General features: G+C 45.2%; 1 protein-coding gene across 1 annotated transcript; it reads right to left on the reverse strand.

Annotated features, from left to right (window-relative positions):
• gp1bb (glycoprotein Ib platelet subunit beta) lies at positions 1–9,807 on the reverse strand. The gene is made up of 2 exons (XM_038792898.1): positions 9,595–9,807; positions 1–2,325 (listed from the first exon to the last, which is right to left on the reverse strand). Exon 2 carries the CDS (start codon positions 2,320–2,322, stop codon positions 1,735–1,737), a length of 588 nt encoding a protein of 195 aa, XP_038648826.1. The 5' UTR covers positions 2,323–2,325; positions 9,595–9,807; the 3' UTR covers positions 1–1,734.
• Positions 9,808–26,142: the final 16,335 nt, after the last annotated feature.

Here is a 26,142-nt window from a genome sequence, read left to right on the forward strand (position 1 = left end):
TTTCATGCAATTATTCAACTTTATTCAGAACAAGCAAGATTTTACTCATTACAGTATTTCAAAAAACGTTTCAAAGGTGTGATTGAGAATGATATCACCTCGTTTATGCATCAGCTAAAAGCCGTATCTAAATCACGCCCCCCTCCCCCCACGCGCCCCATTACGTTCTCTACAAAAACAATAATTGATCAACTTCAAATGAGCTGTGACCACAAAGATTGAGAGATTTTACAAATCCCAATCTGTGGTTGCATTATAGTTATTTCATCTCCACCTATAATTAGCCCCTAGTATCTGCGTTCGATTTTATTTTCATCCACTTGGCTGAATAACCCAACGTGCGTTGGGGCAGTGAACAATTTTGTTTCCAAGCAGTGTTTGGGAGTTCGGTTGGAATAGATTTTCCTTCGGTCCACCAACCGTGCCGCTGTGGAGCAGATTTGACTGAACCACAAGCTGTCGCCCGAATAACTTTCATGTGAGGTGATGCTGGTTAACATAAAGGCAGCGTAAACAACAGAAAAACAAAACAAATCGAGTATAAGATGAAGCGAAAGAGAATAAAAATCGTGGAAGTGATCTCGCTCCATTATGCCCTGGACGATTTGCTACATTGCTCAGCGAAGGACGCAACCGATCAGGGGAAACTTCACTGCACGAAATATGGAGGTCACGTGTTCGGCGTGTATCTATTGCAGGAGGAGAAATCCAGACAGGATTCCTCCTCTCCCCACATCTAAGAAATTAATGAGGAGTGTTTTCGCTTCTAGGTGCGATATATGGTTTAACATGGTTTGCAACATTTTATATAGATACATCATTAGCATTGACATATTACAACATTAAAAGGCTGGACGCGATAAACAGAAAATGTAATTAATTTTCTGACTTTACAATTGTTTCCATCACATATTTCCCATTGATGATTCCAACGAGATAGCAACTACGAAATAACCGATATTTGGCATTGCTCAACATATTCAACATTAGGAAAAACACAACTATATTAATTTCAGTAATACATTACCAGAGCATTGTTTTCTCGGTTAACAGCAGAACAGCAAGCAATCGAAATACAAAAATACAGTGTACATTTTATAATATTACCATTGCCAACTTTACGTTGTAAACACCAGAAAGATTCCAATGTTTTGGGGACATTACTAGATAGCCAAAATTCTTCGTTAGGAATAATTTTCCTGCTTTATCAAAGATCTTCATTGCTGCAGCACTGGGTTAATTTTCTGCCAGGCATCACTCGTGCATTACCCGTGATCTTGATGTAGCTGCCAGTGGGTATCTCGGCATATTTGTATTAATTACACTAATCGTTCAATTTAACTTCCCCAACCCGTCGAAATAATGAAACCGGGGTGCGTGCGTCTTGATTTCTTTTTCCTAACTATTAAAATATAACTTCACACAGTCTCGCCATTAATCAGAAGACAGAATGTACAAAAACCCTCTAATTAATCCCGGATTCACGGTACATTTTAATAAGATCTCGGACCAAATAAGACAAAGGCTTGGAATTTCCAGGAGTTTTCCTGAATGAGCTCGGTGGAGCTGCTGGAGAAATGATGGTGGCTGCCAGGAATGTTTACAACGGAAACATTGTCCTCATTTCTGACACAGGCAAAAATGGCAAGTAGCGAAAATTGATCAGTTAAGAATGTCAGAGAAAAAGCATTCCCCCTTGAATCTGAAGGGCGTTGGGCCGGGTGAATAGTCCTCTCACATCGCATTTCGAAAATGATCTTCTTTCGGTGCTCGAATTGCCTCCATCGAAAATTTTTCAAATCGTTTTAGAAATATTATGACAAATATCAGAAGAATGGCCTGAATGAGAATGAAAGCGAAGAGCCCGATCTGGCATATCAAAGCCATGTCACAATACCAATCCTTGCAATTTGAGCCAATCTCGTCCTCCGTTAGATATACGATCAGCCTCCCCTGGAGCTCCACTGGCGACGCGCACCTTATGTTCTTATACTGGGATCGGTCTTCCTGTTTGAGAAGCCAGGATCTCAGGTACAAAATGTTACAATCACAGGTCCACGGGTTATCGCCCAATGTAACTGATCTCAGATTTTGCAGGCTGTCAAAGAAGCCATTGGGGATGGAAGATAGTGCGTTGTTGTTCAATTTTATCTCAGTGGTGGTGGTCGCAATGTGCGTGGGCAATGTGCCCCCATTCAGCCCATTGTTGCTGCAGTCCAGAATCGTCCCGGAACAGCTACACTCTGACGGGCATTGGGAAGTCGCCACTTGGATCAACGAGAGAAACAGAAGGAAACATTCTCGATGTAGCAGCAGTGACATCGTCTGTAATAAAATTCGCGGGTTAGCTCAAAATATAAATTATGAGATAGAAAAAAAACTCCAAATATTACGGCTGTATTACTTTGAATATGTTAATTTGTTTTACCACCTTTTAATTTCACAGGAAATATGATGAACTTCATATATACAAGAAGAATTTGCTTCATCCAACACTTTATTCCACTTTTATATCCCCATGGCAATCATGTTTGCCCATTGGTATTTTTTTCAAACCTGCCATAAAATATCACAGACTAGATGGGCCAAACGTCACGTATGATCGCACTTTTACATTAAATGCCTCAATTGCATTTCAGTACCTTTCAATCGATATACATATCACCTCCCACCATAACGCTCCTTGCAGATCCGAAATAATCATTGAACTCTTTAAGAAGATCCTATAAATCATAGAATTTACAGTGCAAAAGGAGACCATTCGGCCCATCGAGTCTGCACCGGCTCTTGGAAAGAGCACCTTACCCAAGGTCAACAGCTCCACCCTATCCCAATAACCCAGTAACCCCACCCAGGACGTTTTGATGAAAAAAGGTGCAGACGTGATTGGAGACAGCGAGACCCCACTGGTGGGGCTGGTGGATGGATCCACGGAATAGAGGTGGGCCGTAAAGAAGGGAGCAGTTGGAGCAGGAGAATCTTTGTGTGCCACAGGTCAAGATGGCGGAGGGTAAAAGGCCTGTTCTGCCTGCCCGGTGGTCGATGGAGCAACTGGTGGACTTCTTGAATGAGAAGTTCAACCAGCAGAGGAGGGAGGCCCAGGAGGACCGAGCTAAGGTGGTGGAACCACTAAAAGTGTAAATTAGGGGCAGCACGGTAGCATGGTGGTTAGCATAAATGCTTCACAGCTCCAGGGTCCCAGGTTCGATTCCCGGCTGGGTCACTATCTGTGCGGAGTCTGCATGTCCTCCCCGTGTGTGCGTGCGTTTCCCCCGGGTGCTCCGGTTTCCTCCCACAGTCCAAAGATGTGCGGGTTAGGTGGATTGGCAATGCTAAATTGCCCGTAGTGTCCTAAAAAAAAGTAAAGTTAAGGGGGGGGGGGGGGGGGGGGTTGTGTTACGGTATAGGGTGGATACGTGGGTTTGAGTAGGGTGATCATTTCTCGGCACAACATCGAGGGCCGAAGGGCCTGTTCTGTGCTGTACTGTTCTATAACACTAAGGGCAATTTTGGACACCAAGGGCAATTTATCATGGCCAATCCACCTAACCTGCACATCTTTGGACTGTGTGAGGAAACCGAAGCACCCGAAGGAAACCCACGCCCACATGGGGAGGATGTGCAGACTCCACACAGACAGTGACCCAAGCCGGAATCAAACCTGGGACCCTGCAGCTGTGAAGCCATTGTGCTACACAATGCTACCGTGCTGCCCTATTTGTGCTTCACTTCGACCAGCCTACTGACCAATTGTATTTTTAACTCGACTACCTGGCAGAGGAGATAATTCCAATTGTTTATCTCTCCTTCGAGAAAAGGTTTACTCAAAAAAATTGCTTTAACATTTGTATGACAAATTGTGACAAATCACATAAAGTCGATGCACCTGGCCAAAGTTAAACAGGCATCACCCATAGGTAACACCACAAAATGTTTAAGTGTGATTCATTTTCACATTTGCAAAGAAAGTAAGTCCTATCAAATCTTATTTTCTTTTTCTTTATAAATTTAGACTACCCAATTATTTTTTTCGAATTAAAGGGCAATTTAGCTTGGCCAATCCACCTAACCTGCATATCTTTGGGTTGTCGGGGTGAAACCCACTCAGACATGGCAAGAACATGCAAACTGCACATGGACAGTAGCCAGGGTCGGGATCGAACCTGGGTCCTCAGCGCGTAGGCAGCATCAAAACATATATTTTGCCCTGGCGTGGCGGCGAGACCTGTTGGAATTCTTGACTCTTGAGAAGGTTAAGTTTGAACTGAGGGCAAGGATAGGAGGTTTCTACAATTCGTGGGCATTATTCATTATGCACTTTCAAGAACTGGATAACATCGAACATTAGTTGGGGCGTGTGGGTGGGAGGGTTGGGGGGAGGGGGCGATGGGTGTTAATGGTGGCTTGGGGTGATTCCGGATTCCTTTTTATCATTTGTTTATGTGAACATGTAGGCAAATGTTTGGGGTTTGGTGGGAGGATGGGATCGTTGTTATTGATATGGGGATTGACTTATTTGTTACTGATTATTGTTTATTGTTGGTGGGTGTAAATTTGGGAGAAAATGTGAAAAAGGAGGAGAATAAAGAAATATTTAAAAATACATATTTTCATTTGGACCCTGTTTCTTCAAGTTCACCCAACCCTGGCTTGCTGCCATTTCATTGTCTGACCAATGGAGAAATAACGTCTATATCTTACATTTGGCTCTACTGAACCTCAGGGTGTCCCACAATTTATATAATTCAGTATTTTTTTGAAGCAAAGTCACTGATGGAAAGTAAGAAACACGGCTCCCAATTTGTGTAGAGCAAAATTCAAGAGGCAGCAATGAGATAATAACTGGGCAATCTATTTTTGTGATTGGAACATATGAATAAGGAGCAGAATTAGGTGAGTCAGTCCTTCGAGCCTGCTCCGCCATTTAATCAGAACATGACTGATCTCTTCCTGGTCTCAAATCCACCTCCCTGCATTTTCCCCATGTCTGGCTAATCTGCTTTTTACAATCAGAAATAAATCTATCTCCTTATTTATACAATTTGATGATTCAGACTCCACCACAGTATGGGGCAGCGAGTTCCAGAAAATTGTCACCATCTGCGAGAAGTAGTTCCTCCTCATCTCAGTCGATGGCAGATTAGGGGGTAAATGTTAACCATGATGCAATGGAGAACTCCACTGCTCTTCCAAATTGTGCTCAAGGGATCTTTTCTGTCCACCTGAGTGTGCAGACAGTTTGTTACCATTTGGTTTAATGCCTTATCTGAACCTCCGATAGTGCAGCATTTCCTTCGTATTGCACTCAAACTTCTGGAGTGGGACTTGAACTCATGACCGCTCATCTGAGAGAAAAGAATGCAACCAACTGCCACCATTTACAATACCGCTACGTACACCTTCAGCATAAACATTAAATTCAGGAATTCACACCCTTAATATCCCTACCTCTGCTCCTTTAACATTTCCTAAAAACTTATCCATTTGAGCAAGCTTTTAGTAATCTATCTATCAATGCTTCTTTACCTCTGGTTAATTTTGACTAATTGCCCTCATGGTCCTGGGAGGGTAATTGGATTATGCGTGTTTAATTGCTTATTTACCTTGTACATTGCATACATTAAGGTGCTATTCAAATGTAAATACTCATTCAAATAAAGCAGACAAAACTTTCTTTTGCAAGCTCTGAAAGACCTTGCAACAATTCTTACATACTTCTGATGATCTTCACCCTTTCTTTTGAAAGTCATGTGTAGCAAAGTCATGTGTAGCAAAGAGAGTCATAAAACAAAGAACAAAGAAATGTACAGCACCAGAACAGGCCCTTTGGCCCTCCAAGCCTGTGCCAACCATGCTGCTTGTCTAACCTAAAACCTTCTACACTGCCGGTGTCCATGTCCCTCTATTCCCATCATATTCATGTATTTGACAAGACACCCCTTGAACATTACTATCGTAGCTGCTTCCCAGCACCTCCTCCAGCAGCGGGTTCCAGGCACCCACTATCCTCTGTGTAAAAAACCACCTCCACACATTTGCTCTAATCTTTGCCCCTTCCACATTAAGCCAATGTCCCCTAGTAATTGACTCTTCCACCCTTGTAAAAAGCTCCTGCCTATCCATTCTGTTCATGTGCCTCATAATTTTGTAGATTTCTATCAGGTCACCCCTCAACCTCCATTGTTCCAGTGAGAACAAACCAAGCTTATCCAACCTTTCCTCATAGCTAATGCCCTCCATACCAGGCAACATCCTGGCAAACCTCTTCTGTCCCCTCTCCAAATCTTCCACGTTCTTCTGGTAGTGTGCTGTCCGGAATTGAACACTATATTCCAAGTGTGGCCTAACTAAGGTTCTATACAGCTGCAGCATAACTTGCCAATTTTTATACTCAATGCCCTGGGCCGATGAAGGCAAGCTTGCCAAATGCCTTCTTAACTACCTTATCCACCTGCATTGCCACTTTCAGTGGCCTGTGGACCTATACACCCAGATCCCTCTGCCTGTCAATAGTGCGAAGGGTTCTGCCATTTACTGTATATTTCCCACCTGTATTAGACTTTTTAAAATGTATTACCTCACATTTTTCTGCATTAAATGCCACCTGCCATCTCTCCGCCCAAGTCTCCAACCGATCTATATCCTGCTGTATCCTCTGACAGTCCTCATCACTATCTGTAATTCCACTAACTTTTGTGTCATCCGCAAACTTACTAATCAGACCAGTTACATTTCATCCAAATCATTTATATATACTACAAACTGCAAAGGTACCAGCACTGATCCCTTCTGAACACCCCACTAGTCACAGCCTTCCATTCAGAAAAGCACCTTTCTGCTGCTACCCTCTGTCTTCTATGATCAAGCCAGTTCTGAACCCATTTTGCCAGCTCACCTCTGATCCCGTGTGACTTCACCTTCTGTACCAGTCTTCCATGAGAGACTTTGTCAAAGGCTTTTTTTGAAGTCCATGTAGACAACATCCACTACCCTACCATCATTAATCACCTTTGTCACTTCCTCGAAAAACTCAATCAAGTTAGTGAGACATGGCCTCCTCTTCACAACAGCATGCTGCCGCTCGCTAATATGTCCACTTGCTTCCAAACAGGGGAAAATCCTGTCTCGAAGAATCCTCTCCCATAACTTCCCTACCAATGACGTAAGGGTCACCAGCCTGTAATTTCCTGTATTGTCCTTGCTATCCTTCTTAAACAAAGGAACAATTTTATCTATTATCCAGTCCTCTGGCATCCCACCTGTAGCCAGTGAGGATGCAAAGATTTCTGTCAAGGGCACAGCAATTTCCTCCCTTGTCTCCCTCAGTAGTCTGGGCGAGTTCCTATCAGGCCCTGGGGACACATCTACCTTAACGTTTTTCAAGATGCCCAGCACATCCTCCTTATTGATCTCCATGTGACCTAGACTTTCTACACACCGTTCCCCAGATTCATTGCCCACCAAGTGCTTCTCTTTGGTGAATACTGATGCAAAGTACTCATTCAGTACCTCGCCCATTTCCTCTGGCTCCATGCATAGATTCCCGCCCCTGTCTTTGAGTGGGCCTTTCCCGGTCTACCCTCTAGCTCGTTGTATATGTTTAAAAAGCCTTGGGATTTTCCTCAATCTAGTTTGCCAATTATTTTTCAAGACTCCTTTTAACCCTCCTGATTCCTTGCTTAAATTCCTTCCTAGTCCCTTATATTCTTCACAGGCTTCGTCTGGTCCCAGCTCTTGCAAATGCTTCCTTATATAAAGTCAAAATGCCCCAGTTCCCCTATAAGTGTCCCTCATGTTTATGGAAGAAAGTTTTGCTCTTCTTATAGCGAGAGCAAAATTTTGTCTATGGATGGGTGGCACGGTGGCGCAGTGGTTAGCACTGCTGCCCCACAGCGCCAGGGACCGAAATTCGACCCCAGGCTTGGGTGGCTGTTTGGAGTTTGTACATTCTTCCGGTGACTGTATGGGATTTGGACTTCGTCCCCATGTCTTTCTGTGTTTCCTCCGAGTGCTCTGGTTTCCTCCTACAGTCCTAAATGTGTAGGCTGGGATTGGCTATGCGAAAATTGCCCTTTAGTGGTCCGAAGATGTGTAGGTTAGTGAGGTTATGGGACTAGAGCGGGGGAGTGGGCCTAGTTTGGGTGCTCTCTCATAGAGTTTGTACAGACCCGACGGGCCGAATAGCCTCCTTCGGCACTGTATGGGTTCTATGAATTGAGGCAATTTCTAACGTACTACAGCTGTCGCCCTTTCCTGAAATACAGCTTGGAGGGCCACAGAGAAAATGCTGGAAATTCTCAGCAGGTCTGGCAGCATCCTGCAGATTCAAGTATCCGCAGTAATTTGCTTTTATCGGAGGACCACAATTGTCTCTTTTGTCTTTGAGAAGAAATTGATCAAATTGCTATTTTCTTAGCATGGCACAGTGATATTTTACACGCTCATGCCTCGTTCAGGAGAAATTAGGATTTGAGTTGATATCGGATATTAAAACAAACTTTTTCGAATTTACAGACAAATGTAATTTTTCCTGATTACTGAATTACGAAAGGTCCGAGAGTAACATGTGGACGCCAACCTTCATCCCACAAGTTGTGAGGGTTGACTTAAAGAGAATAACTATAACATTAAATAACACATTAAATACTTCCTCTGGTATAAGTCACAAAGCACCTGCTTCGTTTGTTTTCATGGGAGATATGAAGGTAGTATTTCTGGGGGTGGGGGCTGTCACAATTCCGTGGAACATCACTAACCTCAATGAACATCTCGAATAGCTGTGCATTGAATTTCGGCGCAGTTGTTCCTCAAGCAGGAATGATAGAATCCATGTGGAAACTTTCCCCATGAGATCCAACATAAGTCAAACACTTATGTTGAGCGAAGGGCAAAACAAATTGTTGATTCGAATTTCTTGTTAGTTAACAAGTAGTCTGAGCAATATATTCAAAATGCATTTTAACATCTTACCAACTGATTCTACCTATACTGTTATGTTACGCATTGTCCTCTCCGCATCTCTCTGTTTTCGTTGAATAGTCAACAATCGACAAAGTCATTATTACTTTTAGGCTGCACATATTGCTCCAAAAAGGTGGTATTTTCTGGGAAACCCCGCGATCTTTGCTAAACCACTTGTTTGGAATAGAGAGCAATTGACAATTTTGGGTGCCCAGTTCTACACATGCAAAGGGGGTGGGTTTGAATTACAGACCCACCAACCTGTTTATTTCCAAAGATTTCCAAGGAAGCAGCCCAAATTGTGCAACAGATCTCGGATTCCTGAGTCGAGTGAAAGGAGAAACATCTCATCTGATGAATACATTCTCTCGTTTCCAACCTCCAGCATCTTTATTCGGTCACAACCGTTCTTATTTTCTTTTCTTAACGCTATCCGCGCATTTGCACCTTTGAAGTTGCCTCCATGATCGTTTGCAATTTGAAAACTGGATTATTTTATGTTCTAACCCAATCCCTGCTCCAACAACAGAAGCAAAATACCGTGCATGCTGAAAATCCGCCATTAAGAACAGAAGACGTCGGAAGGGTCAGTCGGTCATCTATAAAATTCTAGGGAGAGAAAAGCATAATTACCGTAAAGTAAGGTCACCGAACTGAAAATGAATTGCCTCCCTCTCCACGGATGCTGCCTAAACTGCTGAGCACATTTCCGTTTTTTTATTTATGGAACATTTACATCCTTCTGTAACCTTTCTTGCTGAATTGGGCGTCAATGTCTTTTTTTTTAATTTTTCGAGTCGTTTTAATCTTGTGTCTGCGCATTAGGCTTCAGCAATCGATCTGAAGCTCCAGCAGGCAGTCACGGCCCTATTCTCAAAACAGCCTTATCAGTTTGGTCGGGAGCACAGTGTATCCGGCCAGGCCACCGTAAATGAGTTGGTAGTTTTTTTTCCGGGTTATCTCTGATACCTTCTTGGAATTATATCTTATCTCAACATGACAAGAGAGCGCGTCAAGTCGATTTCAACTTTTTTTAAACTGGCAGTGGATATCCCTATTTTTGCCCGAGGGCTAGTTTAGTAGTGTCCCTCCCGCGCAACAAGGTCCCAAGTGTCACTGGACTACTAATCCAAAGGCCTTGCTGAATGTATAGGTGACATAAACTTAAATCTCACCGCGGCAGCTGGGCGAATTTAGATTTAATTACTACACCTTGAATAAAAGTCTTCAAAACTAAACGTCCCTGGCGATCAACATGCCACTGTCACTTGAGTATTTGGATTTCTTGCCTGCCTGTTGTAGTTACGTTCAAACAATGCACAATTTCCAACTGTGTGTCCCATCCAATCCTCAGAACGCCCCGGTCTCTCTCATTTTCTCTCTCATTCTTTTACAGGATGTGAACATCACTAGCTAGGCCAATATTTATTATCTATCCTGGAGAAGGTGTTGGTAAGGGCTGCCTTCAACCTCTGCAGTACGTGTGGTGTATGTACACCTACAGTGCTGTTAGGGAGGGGCTATGAAGGTACAGCGGTATAGTACTAAGGTGTGTGGCTTGGAGGGGAACGTGCAGGTGGTGGTGTTCCCATGCATCCACTGCCGAGGCTCTTCTAAGTGGTAGAGGTCACGGGTTTGGGAGCTGCAGTCGAAGGAGCCTTGGTGAGTTGCTGCACTCCATCTTGTAAACAATACACACTGCTGCCACTATGCATCAAGGGTGCAAGTAATGAATGCTGAAGGTGGTGGATGGGGTGCCAACCACGTGGGCTGGTTTGTGCTGGATGGTATTAAACTTCTTGAATGTTGTTGTTGGAGTATCCTTTCACACTCTTAACCTGTGACAGGAGGTGAGTTCCTCACTGCAGAATTCCCAGCCTGCTCTTGTGGACACAGTATTTATATGGCTGGTCCAGTTCAATCTCTGGCCCACTAAGGTCTAGTTTACTAATGTCCTTGAACAATATCCTGGAAGATTATATGAAATGAAATGAAAATCGCTTATTGTCACGAGTAGACTTGAATGAAGTTACTGTGAAAAGCCCCTAGTCACAACATTCCGGTGCCTGTTACGGGAATCGAACCGTGCTGCTGGCCTGCTTGGTCTGCTTTCAAAGCCAGCGATTTAGCCCAGTGTGCTAAACAGCCCCTATGATATGCTGTCATTACACAACCCAACATGTAACCCCAGACCCACAGCCTTCTGAAATGGGCAAGCAAGAGAGTCAGTTGTATGAAACAACTACAGAAAAGTAGAATAAACAATCCCTTTGAGCACCATAGGTGTACCTGTGGTGAATGCGATTCACACTATATATAGTTGCCAATATCACTCCATGTATATATGTTCGTTATCTACCCGTTGTAAGATCAATGCTGTATATAGTTGCCAATATAACTCAGTGTATATATATGTTCACTATCCACCATTGTAAGTGCAGTTGCACTATCCGACCACCAGGGGGAGTCGCTCTGGGAGTACGCGAGAGTTTGTACTGGGCTCCTCCCTTGGCTCCACCCAGGACTCCTCCCCCTGGGACCGATGTATAAAGATCAGTGCCTTAGAGCCAGCCTGCAGTTCATCTGGAGTTCAACGACGAATAGGCTGGCTCTGTTGTAAGTGTATTAAAGTCTCTGTTCAGATCCAACTACACGTGTTCGCTGAATTGATGGTTCCATCAGTACCGACACTGCATGGATATCAACAGTTCAAGGAGGCAGCTCAACGCCACTTTCTCAAGATCATTTAGGAATGGGCAATAAATGCCAGCCTTGTCAGGGGTGCTCACATCCCATGAATGAATAATATGAAAGAAATAGAATATGAACAGTATTTTAACAGCTGAGTAAGGAACAAACGTTATAGGAAGCTGAAATCAGCAAATGGTGAATGATAGCACATAAGGAAAAGAAACAGGAATGTGCCACACTACCTTGGAGCCTTCTCCACCATTTGACAGCATCATGTCTGAACTTCTGCCTCAATTCCATTTTCCTACCTGATCTCCATATCCCTTAAATCTCTGATTCACCAAAAATCTGCCTCTCCCAGCATTAAATATACTAAACAAGGAAGCATTCACAACCGGATGGGGTAGAGAATTCTAAAGATTCCCAATCCCATGAGTGTTGAATTTCTCCTCTTTTCAGTCTTAAACAATTGGATCCTTATCCTGTGACTATGTCCCCGTGTTCTAGGTTTCCCAACCAGAGAAAACAATCTCTCAGTTTCTGCCCTCTCAAGCTCTTTGAGTACCTTTTATGTTTCAATGAGATCACCTTTCATTCTTCTAAACCTCGAAGCATACAGTTCAAATTTACTCAGCCTCAAATTATAGGACTACCCCCTTAACCCTTAATGTGGCGACTAGGGGCTTTTCACAGTAACTTCATTGAAGCCTACTTGTGACAATAAGCGATTTTCATTTTTTCAACCCAGGAATCAATTTAGCGAAGCTTCCTTGTACTGCCTTCCCTTGGCAAGCATATCCTTAGAGACCAAAACTGCACATAATACTCCAGGTGTAGTCTCACCTAAGCTCTGTACAACTGCAGCAAGACTTCCTTATTCATGTACTCCAATCCATAGAACCACAGGATTCCTACTGTTCAAAAAAATGCAATTCAGCCCATTGTGTCTACATTGACCATCTTGATGGAGCACCCTACCCAGGCCCACTGCCCCACCCTGTGAGGCAGCAGTGCCATTGTGCTACCCTTGTAATAAAGGCCAAAGTACCATTTGCCTTCCCAATTGCTCGCAGTATCGCTTTGCTAACTGTCTGCATGAAGTTGACTAATTTGATACACCGATCAAATAATGAGAATTCTCATCCGAACATTCATGAATGTGTTTTATGACTGCTTGTGCTAACCATCATCTTTAATGTATAATAGTCTTTAATAATCTTTATTGTCACAAGTAGGCTTACAGTAACACTGCAACAAAGTTACTGTGAAAAGCCCCTAGTCGCCACACTCTGGTGCCTGCGGGTACACTGAGGGAGAATTCAGAGTGTCCAAATGACCTAACAGCACGTCTTTCGGTGGAAACCGGAACACCTGGAGGAAACCCACATAGACACAGGGAAAATGTGCAGACTCCGCACAGACAGTGACCCCAGCCGGGAATCAAACCTTGAACCCTGGCGCTATGAAGCAACAGTACTAACCACTGTGCTACCGTGCCACCCATGGGATAAATGTGACACAATACAAATTGAACTCGGTATAAAGAATGGATTATAGAAGCTATACTTGTTGCAAATGCCATAAATGTAACATTGGAAAAAGCTGCCTTTGACCAAGCACACACTAAATATTAGGGTGAGGATAAATTATCTTACTGAAAATATTAATTTAAGCAAACTGTTCAACTTCACTGATCAAGTGATGTATAGCACAAAGTGTAAAAGAGAACAGAGACTGCACTGCAATTAAAGTAAGGAATTGCTTTAATTTACTTGGTGAAATATCACGAGACTTGAAAACATAGCTATGTATATATGTTGATGGTGGCACGAGTCACTTTATGGCCTTTCTTGAAGTTCAATTGTTCAAGCTCTGCCTGGGCCCTTCTATCTGCTCTTGAACCTTCCTTTGAGGACTGGCAGTGTGTCCTTGGCCGTTTCAATTTCTCTGCTCCTCTCACCCACTCCAACCTGTCTCCTCTGACCTTGCTGAATTCCATTCTCTCAAGTCCAACCTTAACTTTGTTATCAAACCTTTTGACAAGGGTGGTGCTGTTGTCATCTGACATACTAACCTCTACCTCACAGGCGCTGAGCACCAACTCTCAAACACTTCCTCCCACCTCCCCTGACCTCACCATCAAACATGATCCTGTAGATGTAGTATATCTGGACTTCTGGAAGGCGTTTGATAAGGTGCTGCACTGAAGGTTAATTCACAAGGTTAGATCACATGGGATTTGGGGTAATTTATTAGTTTGGACGGAAGACTGACTGATGGGCAGAAAACAGAGTTGGATGAATGGGTCTTTTTCTGGATGGCAAGATCTAACTAGTGGTGTGCCCAGGGTGAGTAGGCAGCTCTGTGCCCCTGGCACTAACTCCACTCCACACACCCATAACCTGACCTTGTCCCAACCCGGAGGGTGGCGGTACCCCCACATAATGCACCACATGCCGGCATCCATACCGGCTGTCAGGGCCAAGAACTGGTCTGGGCTGGCCAGGGCGGGGTTGCGGGGAGGTGGAATAGTCAGACGTTGTGGCCTAGGCTTCCTGCCCTCTCCCCCCACCGTCTCCACTACCATCACCCCAGGGATCTGATGGGACCGTGTGATGGAATGGCCAATTCGCATGCAGGATCACCCAGGGAGACACTGGAAAGTGCTACCGTGGGTAGGAGTCAGACATTGCCAAATTATGTGGTGCACCAGAGCTCATCGCAGAGCAGGTTGTCATTATCCTCCATCCCATAGACCAGACCCAGTGTTACTGCCAACCCAGAGCCCACACGCACCCAGTAGTGCGGCAGGTATGTATCACGGAGGGAGTGCAGCCGGGTTGGGGGTGGAGAAGGATTGGGTGTCCGTGCCCCTGGCCAATCCCCCTGACCCCAAGTCAGAGAGCCTGGAGATCAGAGCGTCCTGTGTGCATTGGCCCTGGTGCGCACATCTCCAGCTTATCACCCCTCTGCTGAGCGATGTTGTGGAGGATGCAGCAGGCTGCTATGATGCAGGCAGCCCTCTCAGCGTCATACTGTAAGGCGCCACCAGAGCGGTCCAGGCAACTGAACCACCTCTTCAGGAGGGCGAAGACTGCTCGATCACGGACCACGGTTGTTGCATGGGTGTCATTGTAACAGGTCACAGCATCGGTCTCTGGTCTCCGGATAGGCATCATCAGTCACAATCATCGTGGATAACCCCTATCACCCAGGAGGCAAATCCCAGCCTGGGGGCGGGCTCTTGTAAATGTCATGAATTGTCAAATGTGCCAGGATGAAGGTGCCAAGCACACTGCCTGGGTATCGGGTTCAGACATGAATGATGCGCAGCTGATGGTCACATAGCAGCTGCACGTTCATTAATTGGAACCCCGTTCGGTTTGTGGAGAGCGGCCTGTTACCTGCAGGAGCTTGTAGGGGGATATGTATTCTATTGATAACCGACATGTCCCATGACATGACGGCGATGGTGGCGAACCATGTTGCCCGGGTATCCTGGTGGGCTCGGTCCACATTGAAGTGGATGTATTGAGTCGACTGGGTATATAGGGCCTCCATGATGGTGCAGATGCATTTGTGCACCAAGGGGTGTGAAATGCCGGACAGGTCCCCCCCCCTCGGCGCCTGAATAGAGGTGGTATAGAGGTTCAGGGCAACCGTCACCTTGCCAGCCACTGGGAACAGGTATCCTCCCCCATACCCCCACGGTGCCAAGTGCACCATGATCTGGCAGATATGTCACACTGTCTTCCTGCTCAGCCGGAGTCTCCGACAGCATGGCCAGTTCGGCAGGTTCTCAAATGACAGACACTTCCAGTTCTCGCGAGGCCTCATGCGGCGCTTCCTTGGCACCTTCACAGCCTTGGCCTGTTGGCTCTCCATCCTGGGTGGCTGCCTGCTGTCCCTCAATGGCACGCTCTGCTGCTGCATGCTCTGCTGCTGTGGCTTCCTCCTCTTTGGGCAGCTCCAGCTCGTACAGCCACAGGGCATCCCCCAGGAAACTAGCTGGAAGGCCACCATTTCTGGTTCAATTCCAATATCCATTGCCTGCAGGGGTTGAAAGAGCGGCATATTAGTACGGACCCCCGTGTCCAACCTGGTCCAAAGGGCCCAGTAGGCACTTCGGGCTCAACCCCCGCATGTCTCCCACCCACCCCCCCACCCCCCACTATTTCCACGCCCCTGGCCCCGTCGGTGCCCATAGAGGTTACGGTGGACGTTGTCCTGGATGGGTCACTTGATGCTCTGGCAGGTGGTGGCCAATTTGACGGGGTATGGCGGAGGGTGGGGTGCGGGGGTGGGGGGAACCATACGGCCTGTGTCAGTCTGAAGAACCAGAGGCAGAGGCGGGTGATCAGAGGGGTGCTCAGCAAGATGGCTGTCTCGCAGGCTGCAGCAATGGAGGTCTGCGCTTGGACACTGCCCCAGTCCTGTGCGGGGTGACTCTGGCCCCACGGACTGTCTCCTTCTCACCCAGCCATGCCACCTCCCCCCCCACCCCAGCCAGCCTGGCCAATGTCCGACCCGGTAGCTCACAGTCGGGCTTCTCTCTCTCCTCCCTCAGCCACAATGCCAGTTTCTTGATTTTTAAAAGCACAAGTGAACCACGCTATCAGGAACTCGGCCCATTAGAGGTGGAGAATCGCAGGGGCCCCGGAGAACGGTGTTTACTATACGTCCATTTCAGACCATATTGACACCACTGTCGAGGTGACAGAGAATTGCGATTTTGTGTCAAATCGGTGCCAACTGCGATTTTGGCATCGGAACCTATTCTTTGCCCAATCGCATTTCGCGATTTCAGCATCAACCAACAGAGAATCCGTCTCCCCCCCCCCCCCCCCCCCCCCCCCCCCCACACATGTCCGAGGTTCTGGGTGTGGGGGTGGCCCCAGACTGGAGGTGGTGATATTTGGTGTGTCGGAAGACCCGGGAGTACAGGGGGGGAGAGAGGCCTTTGCCTCCCTGATAGCCCAGAGATGGATTTTGTTATACTGGCAGGACTCAGCGCTGCTGAAGGCAGGGCGTGTGGGTGAGCGACCTGCCAGAGTTTCTGAGGTTGGAAAAGATCAAGTTTGTTCTGCGGCGATCGGTAGAGGGATTCAGCTGGAGGTGGAAACCATTTATTGATTTCTTCAAGGAGGAGTGAAGGGTCATCAAGGAGGAGGTGCTTTTGGGGAGGGTAAGGGGGTTTAAATGGGGAAGGTGGGGTGTGGCTGGGTCTCAGTGTTATGGAGGCTGGAGGGTCATGGCTATTTCTTGGGTTGATGCGATGTTCTTCTGATATTCTTTGTTATGCTGTATATTGATATTTTTGTTGAAAAGCCTTCAATAGAACTATTTTTTAAAAATCAGAAGGTGCAACACCTGCCCCTTTACCTCCTCCCTCTTCACTATCCAAGGCCCCAAATATTTATTTCCAGTGAAGCAGTTGCTCCTTCTTCAATTTGGTCAACTGTATTCGCTGCTCCCAATGTGGTCTCCACTGCACTGGGGAGATGAAACACAGACTAGGTGACAATTTTGTGGAACACCTTCACTCAGTCCACAAGCATGACTCCCAACATCCTGATGCTTCAACTCACCTGCCCACATGTCGGGCCTTGGCCTGCTGCAATGTTCCAGTGAAGCCCAAAATCGGAAGAACGGCACCACATCTTCTGATGAGAATCTTGCCGTGTTGTGGACTTAACATTGAGTTCAAAAGCTTTCGATTGTAGACTTTCTCCACTATCCTGACCCCTATTTTAATGCAATGTTTAACTCCCCCCACCCACCCATACACACACACGGCCATCTGTCACTTGTTTTTAAGTTTTGCTTTCACTGAGAACTTACCTATTCACCTATTAACACTTTTGGTTATCTTACCTTTATGCCACTATCGGCACATTCTATATTCCTTTACTCTGCCATTAACATTTCCTTTGCATTGTGCCTTAAATACCTTTGTGCAATCTCTCCCAGATCCCACCTATCACTGAGCTTCTATTGTGCTCCATCTGCTCTTAAACAATATAAAATCCATCATATTTCTCCCTCTCTTTAGCTCTGAAGAAGAATTGTATAGATTCAAAACCTTACCTCTGTATTTCTCTCTCCACAGATGCTTCCAATCCTGTTGAATTTTCCAGCATTGTTATTTCAGATTGCCAGCATCTGCAGGATTTTGCTTTTATTTGCTTATTTTTTTAAAGTTCCGACCACCGTGTCTCTTTTTTTTCCCTATTTTGGAATACGTTTTTTCTTCCTAACATCTCGGAGAGTCAAGGGGTATGGGGAGTAGGCAGGAAAGTGGAGTTAAGACCATAACCAGATCAATCCTGATCTTATTGAGCAGGTTGGAGAAGCTTTTGTTACTACATGACCCTGCGATGCAATTAGATACATTATTATGATAACGCTGGTGAGGCTTCTATTACCTGTTTTAGAAAGTCTTTGGTTATCCCTTCATCTATACTCACTATATAACTATTTCTCTTTTTAAAATAATTTGTTCTGAAACTGACACTGTTTTGTTCCAATCAGTGGAATTGTGCATTTAAATTACATATATCTATATAAAAGCGAACGATTCACCAGGAGGGTATGGGATTATTTAGATAACACCTTCCAAGTGCCGGTATAGACACTGTGGGCTGATTAGCCTTTCTGTGCAGCATGATGCAGTAAATTCATAGGACCTATGCGTGCAGGTCACGATACTGATTCCACTGGTAATGTAAATGAAGCATAGATGAGGGTTTTAAGCATATTCATTATGGTATTTAAATAGTTACTGTGGAGTTAAAAGCGATTTTCTCCCCCTTCAAACTCTTTCAGAGTAACTATCAGGGTAACACTGGCGGAACCATCTGCAGTTAGTGGATCCCTGCCCAGCGTAGTTTCCAGGGCAAGTTAGCGGGCGGGATTCTCCCCTACCCGGTGGGACAGGGGTCCCGGCACCGAGGAGCGGCGTGAACCACTCTGGGACAGGCCGCCCCAAAGATGCGGAACCCGCCGCACCTTCACGGGCTACGTCGGCACCGGAGTGGTTTGCGCCGCCGCGGCCGGTAGGAAGGGGCTTGGCGCCATGCGAACCAGCGCCGAAGGGCCTCTGCCAGCTGGCACGAGTTGGCGCATGCGCAGGAGCACCAGCGTGTGCTGGCGTCACCCCAGCACATGCGCGGGAGGGGGGAATCTTCTCCGCATCGGCCATGGCGGAGGATCACAGCAGCTGACGCTGAGGAATAGAGTGCCCCCCCATGGCACAGACCCGCCCACAGATCGGTGGGCCCCAATCGCGGGCCAGGCCACCATGGGAGCACCTCCCAGGGCCAAATCCCCCGCGCCCACCCAAGGACCCCGGAGGCCGCCCATGCCGCCAGGTCCCGCCAGTAAGGACCTACTCTAATTTACGCGGCGGGACTGGCAAAAAAAACCAGGCGGCCACTTGGCCCAGCTCATGCCGAAGAATCACGGGGGTGGGGGGCGCTGCCAGCAGCCACCGACTGGCGTGGCGTGATTCCCGCCCCCGCCAAATACCCGGTGCTGGAGATTTCGGCAGCCGGCGGGGGCAGGATTCATGCTGCCCCCCCCCCCCACCCCCCCGTTGGGATGTCGGAGAATCCGGCAAGCATTTCTGGGCAATTGCTGGTTAAACATTTACCTGGAACTTCCCAGAAGGATTCCCCAGCACATCATTGGAGTACCCCCTAAATGAAGTGCTCGGGAACCAGGAAGTTATGGACCAATGGCCCTTCAAAATCTCGATCTAACCATGCAATTATGCACTGTATTTCAGTTTGTGTAGAAATTCAGTTTATTGTGAACACTTGTTTTCAGATTGTGCATTCAGAAGAACACAAGCGCATCATTTTTGATAACAACTGGTAATATCAAGTTGGAGAGAAAAGAGCTAACGTTTTGAGTCCGATGACTCTTTGTCAAAGCTAACAGACAGAGAATGTTGGAAATATTTATACTGTGGAGTTGGAATGAAAGATGAGTCATAGCCACAGAAACCCAGGGAAACCGGGTACTAATGGCCACAGATACTAAGGTGAAAGAGTGTTAATGGCAGTCCCCAGAGAGAACAAAAGATGTGACAGGTCAAACAGCAGGGAAACTAACATCAGAGGATGGACTGTACGTGTGGGGGGAGGGGAAGGGGGAAGCAAAGAGGAAAAAGGTGCAGGAAAGGTGGATAAGATTGGGGAGGGGGAATTAAATGTATATTAAGAAAGAAAGAAATGAAGGTCCTACAGAAAACAAAATCCAGGGGGGGGCTAGCCCTCCCGAATCTACAATTCTACCACTGGGCGGCAACAGCCGAGCGAGTAAGGGGATGGATCCAGGAGCCAGAAGCCGAGTGGGTGCGTGCGGAGGAGGCCTCCTGCATGGGGACCTCCCTCCGGGCCCTCGCCATGGCAGCACTCCCATCCCCACCCAAAAAACACTCCAGCAGCCCAGTGGTGACAGCCACCCTCCAATCCTGGAACCAACTGCGGCAGCAATTTGGCCTGAACAAAATGTCGGACAAGGCTCCCATCTGCAACAACCATAGGTTCAAACCAGCACTGACTGACGCCACCTTCAAAAGGTGGAGACAGGACGGGGGGGACACTGACAGTCAGGGACCTATACACGGACGACAGGATCGCAACACTGGACGAACTGACAGAGAAATTTCAGCTAGCTGGGGGGAACAAGCTACGGTACCTGCAGCTCAAAAACTTCCTACGAAAGGAGACAAGGACGTACCCACAACCGCCACGACAGACACTACTGGAAGACCTACTGGACGCAAGTATCCTAGAGAAAGGGAACTGTAGCGACATGTATGGCCGACTGGTAGATAGGGACGACACCGTACTGGACGCAACAAGAAGGAAATGGGAGGACAACCTGGGGGTGGAGATAGGGTGGGGACTCTGGAGCGAAGCACTGCATAGGGTCAACTCCACCTCCACGTGCGCAAGGCTCAGCCTGACGCAACTAAAAGTGGTACATAGAGCCCACTTAACGAGAAACCGTATGAGTAGGTTCTTCCCGGAGGTGGAGGACAGATGTGAGCGGTGCCAAAGAGGCCCGGCCAACCACGCCCACATGTTCTGGTCTTGCCCCAGACTTGTGGAGTACTGGACAGCCTTCTTCGAGGCTATGTCCAAAGTGGTGGGGGTGAGAGTGGAGCCATGCCCGATAGTGGCGGTCTTCGGGGTTTCAGACCAGCCAGATCTATTCCTGGGGAGGAGGGCGGACGCCCTTGCCTTTGCCTCCCTGGTCGCCCGCCGTAGAATCCTGTTTGGCTGGCGGTCAGCAGCACCGCCCAGAGCTGCAGACTGGCTGTCCGACCTCTCGGATTCTCTCCAAATGGAGAAAATCAAATTCGCCATCCGAGGGTCGGACGACGGCTTCCACAGAACGTGGGAGCCATTCATGCAATTGTTCCGGGACCTGTTTGTGGCCAACGTACAAGAGGAAGAATAGTCGGGGGAAGGTAGCCGGCGGGGAGGGGGGGGCTACAGGCTCGTTACGGGGGTTTGATGGCTAGCTAAGGCCCAAAACCAAACTAAATAAATGCCAATAAACATGTTGGGGAATGTAAAATATGTATGCCGGCGAAAAGGGGGAGGCCACAGTTATTACTACGAAGATGCTCACCTGTAAATATATATGTTAATTTTTGTGTGTTCTTTTTTTTTCTCTCTCTCTAACAATTTGTAATTTGTTCAATATAAAACATGAAAACTGAATAAAAAACATTTATAAAAAAAGAAAGAAAGAAATGGTAAAAGACAGTTAAAAAGAAATGAAAATAATTGGGTTGAGGTGGGGCTGATCATCTGAAGTTGTTGAATTCGATGTTCAGGCCAGAAGGCTGTAGCGTGCCTAACCGGAAGATGAGATGTTGTTCCTCCAGTTTGCTTTGCGCTTCACTGGAACGTTGCAGCAGGCCAAGAACAGACATGTGGGCCTGGGAGCAGGGTCTTTTGTTAAAATGGCAAGCAACGGGAAGGTCAGGATCCTGAATGTGCACATCCCTACAGATGCTACCAGACTTGTTGAGATTTTCCAGCATTTTCCCTTTCATTTCAGATTCCAGCATCCGCGGTAATTTGCTTTTCTCCAATATCTAGTTGGAAATTGGCAGCATGCACATCAATTTACAAAACAGACAAAGGATGTATTTCAATGTGAGATTATGCACATTAATGCATGGAAACAACACCTAGACATAATCATTGCTTATCCATTGCTGGGGATGGTAAATCAAGCTAGGACATTTCAGTTAAATTACCAACCATTTATTTTACATGATCCTGTCAATTTCAGGATTGCGGTCACAATGAGATTTCTTACTATTAGGGGGAAAAACATTTGTGGGGGAGGGGTTGTATGTAGATCTCCAAACTGTAGTGATGTGGTGGGGAAATATGGCATTAAAAAGGAAATTAGAGATGCATGCAAAAAAGGAACTCTGTAATTCTGTAAAGGAACTCTGACTTTAATCTGCATATAGATTGGTAAATCAAATTAGTAACAATACAGTCGAGGAGGAATTCATGGAGTGTGTACGTGATGGTTCTCTGGACCAATACGTTGAGGAAACAACTAGAGAACAGACCATCCTAAACTGTACATTGTGTAATCAGAAAGGAACAATTGGCAATCTAGTTGTGCTAGCCCCTTGGGAATGAGCGACCATAATATGATAGAATTCCTCATCAAGGTGATGAGCGGCACAGTTGACTTTGAGACTAAGGACCTGAATCTAAATAAAGAAACAATGATTTTTTAAATTTTTTTAAAATAAATTTAGAGTACCCAATTCATTTTTTCCAATTAAGGGGCAATTTAGTGTGGTCAATCCACCTACCTGCACATCTTTGGGTTGTGGGGGCGAAACCCACGCAAACACGGGGAGAATGTGCAAACTCCACACGGACAGTGACCCAGAGCCGGGATCGAACCTGGGACCTCGGCGCCGTGAGGCAGCAGGGCTAACCCACTGCGCCACCGTGCTGCCCTATAAAGAAACAATGATGACATGCAGCATGAGTTGGTTATGACGGACTGGGATCGTTACTTAAAGGAATGGTGGTGGATAGGCATTAGTAAACATTCAAAGAGCACATGGGTGAACTGCAACAATTGTTCATTCCCGTCTAGTGCAAAAATAAAACAGAAAAAATGGCCGAACCATGGCTTACAAGGGAAATTAGATGTAGAATTAGATTTGAGGCAGAGGCATACACATTGGCCAGAAAAAATCAGCAGACCTAAGGATAGGGATCACTTTAGAATTCAGCAAAGGAGGATAAAGAGATTGATTGAGAAGGGGAAAATAGAGCACAATAATAAGCTTGTGGGGATCATAAAAACCGACTGTAAAAGCTTCCATTGGTATGTGAAGAGAAATAGATTGGTGAAGACAAATGTAGGTCTGTTGCTGTAAGATACCAGGAAATCTATTGTGAGGAAAAAATAAATGGTTGACCCAACTAAATAAATACTTTGGTTCTGACTTCACAAAGGAGGACACAAATAACGTACCAGAAATATTGTGGAGCGCAGGATTTAGTGAGAGGGAAGAACTGAGGGAAATCAGTTTTTGTAGGGATATGGTGTTGGGGAAATTGATGGGATTGATGGCCGATAAATTCCCAGGGCCTGATAATCTACATCCCAGGATATTTAAGCAAGTGGCCCTGGAAATAATGAATGCATTGGTGGTCTTCCAAGATTTTATAAACTCTGGAATAGTTCCTACAGATTGGAGGGTAGCTAATGTACTGTTTAAAAAGGGAGGTACTGTTTAAAAAGGGAGGTAGAGAGAAAACAGTGAATTATCGAGCAGCCAGCCTATTGTTGGTAATGGGGAAAATGCTAGAGTCCATTATAAAAGATCTAATAGCAAAGCACTTGAAAAACAGTGGCTAGATCGGACAGAGTCAGCACGGATTTACAAGGGGAAATCATTCTTGACAAACCTACTTGAACTTGTCGAGGATGCAACCAATAGAGTTGCTGAGGGGGGAGCCAGTGGATGTGCTTTATTTAGACTTTCAGAATACTTTCAACAAAGTCCCACACAGGAGATTAGTGTGTCAAATTAAAGTGCCTGAGATTGGGGTAATGTATTGAGATGGATAGAAAACTGGTTGACAGACAGGAAACAAAGAGTAAAAATAAACAGGTCTTTTTCCAAATTGCAGGCATTGACTAGTGGGGTCGCACAGGACTCAGTTCTCTGACCCCAACTATTCACAATGTATATTAATGATTTAGATGAGGGAACTAAATGCAATATCTCCAAATTTGCAGATGGCACAAAGTTGGTTGGGAGGGTGAGCTGTGAGGAGGATGCAGAATGCTTCAATGTGATTTGGACAAGTGAGTGTGTGGGCAAATGCATGACAGATGCAGTATCATGTGGATAAATGTGAGGTTATCTACTTTGCTGGCAAAAACAGAAAGGTGGATTATTATCTGAAGACTATAGATTGAGAGAGGAGAATGTTCAACAAGGCCTGGGCACAGTGGCGGACTGGGTCTAAAAATATTGGCTGCCAGGAGACAAAGGGGGCCCACCCACAACTACATGCTATCATTTAATTTTCATAACGAATAAATAACATTTTCAAAAAAATACATATGGAAAAAAGGGTACAATTAAAATATTTGTGGAAAAAATGTGTATTTCTTAGTAATTACAGTGTACATGTACTGGACATATTACTGGCAGTAGATACCAAATGTAAATACAGAATGTTATAATTGAATTTTTTATTTTATTTTTAAAATTTTAAGTAATTGGTTGATATTGTTAAATAGTTTACTGCACAATTTACACATTAACAGATAGTTCAAAAGTACAATAGAGCATTGCATGCAGTCCACTATATTAAGAGCAATCATTTGTGTTCGCTAGATGATTGTGCGAATCTGCTAATAATTGCTTTTGCATCCAATTCATCTAACAATTCCTTTTCAATGGATAGCAACATGTATGATTCCAAATTCTCCTCAGAAAGCAAATTTCTTAACCTTGTCTTTATGATCTTTAGCTTTGAAAATGGCCTCTCACATTGGACTTGAGTAACTGATAGTGTGCAGATGACTTTATAAAGTTCATAAAGGTTATCATATGCCTTGTCATGAAGTCTGTTGGATGCCAGAATTTTTAGTACACACGATGGGCAAGTGCTGCAAATTTTACAATTGTTGCAACTGGAATCCATATTGTCACCATCATTAAGCAATAGCTTTAATTCATCAAAGTTTGAAGCAAAAGAAAACAATTCCAATATTACTTGATCTTTGCTGATTTGTGGAAACAGCTTAATAATACCTTCCAATGCTTCATCTTCAAGGCCCTTCTCTGCAATAGTTTTAAACTTTGCTGGGTCCAAGCAGGACAAATCTTTATACAACTGTTTGTGTTGTACAAAGCGTGATTCTAGTGACTGGACAATGCGATCCATTATTAGGCTAAACACATTTACTCGAAAATCATCTAGAGAATCTGAGGAATTTCTTTCATGATCAATAAGCTCATCTGCTATTCTTTTCTTCTTCCTCTGCCTCTTAACTGGCAATGCTGTTTCCAACGCATCAATTTCCAATGTTTGATTTTCATCCATATTCATCTGTGAAATCCTATCATTACATTTATTTACAAATTCCAAAGCCTTGCTGTGAACATTATCAAATGTTCTTGTCTGTTCCTTCAACTTTGTTGTAGCTGAATCTACCAAACTCCATGCAGTAAACATATCTAAACCAATTGTCTGTAGATAACTTGATAACGGGGTTGTAGTTTCAAATATATACAAGTAAGTAAATGCTGTCAATATGGTTTCAAACTTTAGAAGACTTTGAAGTAAAACATTTGCTTCATGTTTTGTTTTTGCATCAAACTTTTCTGAATCTTGTATCAATGATAAGCATGTCAATAGATTTACAAAAGTACTGGCAGCGGCATCATCAAAACGTCCAAATATAGTTATTGCTGCATTGGATTTTCCTGACCATCTGGTCTCACCAATTAGCTTTAATTGTTTCATTTTTTCTTGTCCTAGATGTTTTCCAACAACTTCTATCCATACAGCCATTCTCTTGTATGATGCTTTCACAAAAGTTGCTATATTCTGGAGCAAATTGAAAAAAGAAACTGCGGGCACACAACATTTTGTTGTTTCAGTTATCACCAAATTCAAGACATGGGCATAGTACCATATATGAACATGTTGATCAGCCACATCAGCAACTTTACTTTGTAAACCATTATACTGGCCATGGTAGCTTGCAGCGCCATCAGTGCTATCAGATAAACATTTTTGGAGGTCAATTTTAAGATGCTGTAATGTTTCAATCAACAGATCAAAAAGTCCCTGTCCTGTACCATCATTGCTTGGCGCAACTGAAAGTAGTCGCTCACAGATAATACCTTTAAGCGCATACCGAATAATAATGCTAAACTGATCGATGGATTAATTATCTTGT

This window comes from Scyliorhinus canicula, chromosome 1 (genome assembly GCF_902713615.1).
Source record: "Scyliorhinus canicula chromosome 1, sScyCan1.1, whole genome shotgun sequence".
In the NCBI taxonomy this organism is placed as follows: domain Eukaryota; kingdom Metazoa; phylum Chordata; class Chondrichthyes; order Carcharhiniformes; family Scyliorhinidae; genus Scyliorhinus; species Scyliorhinus canicula.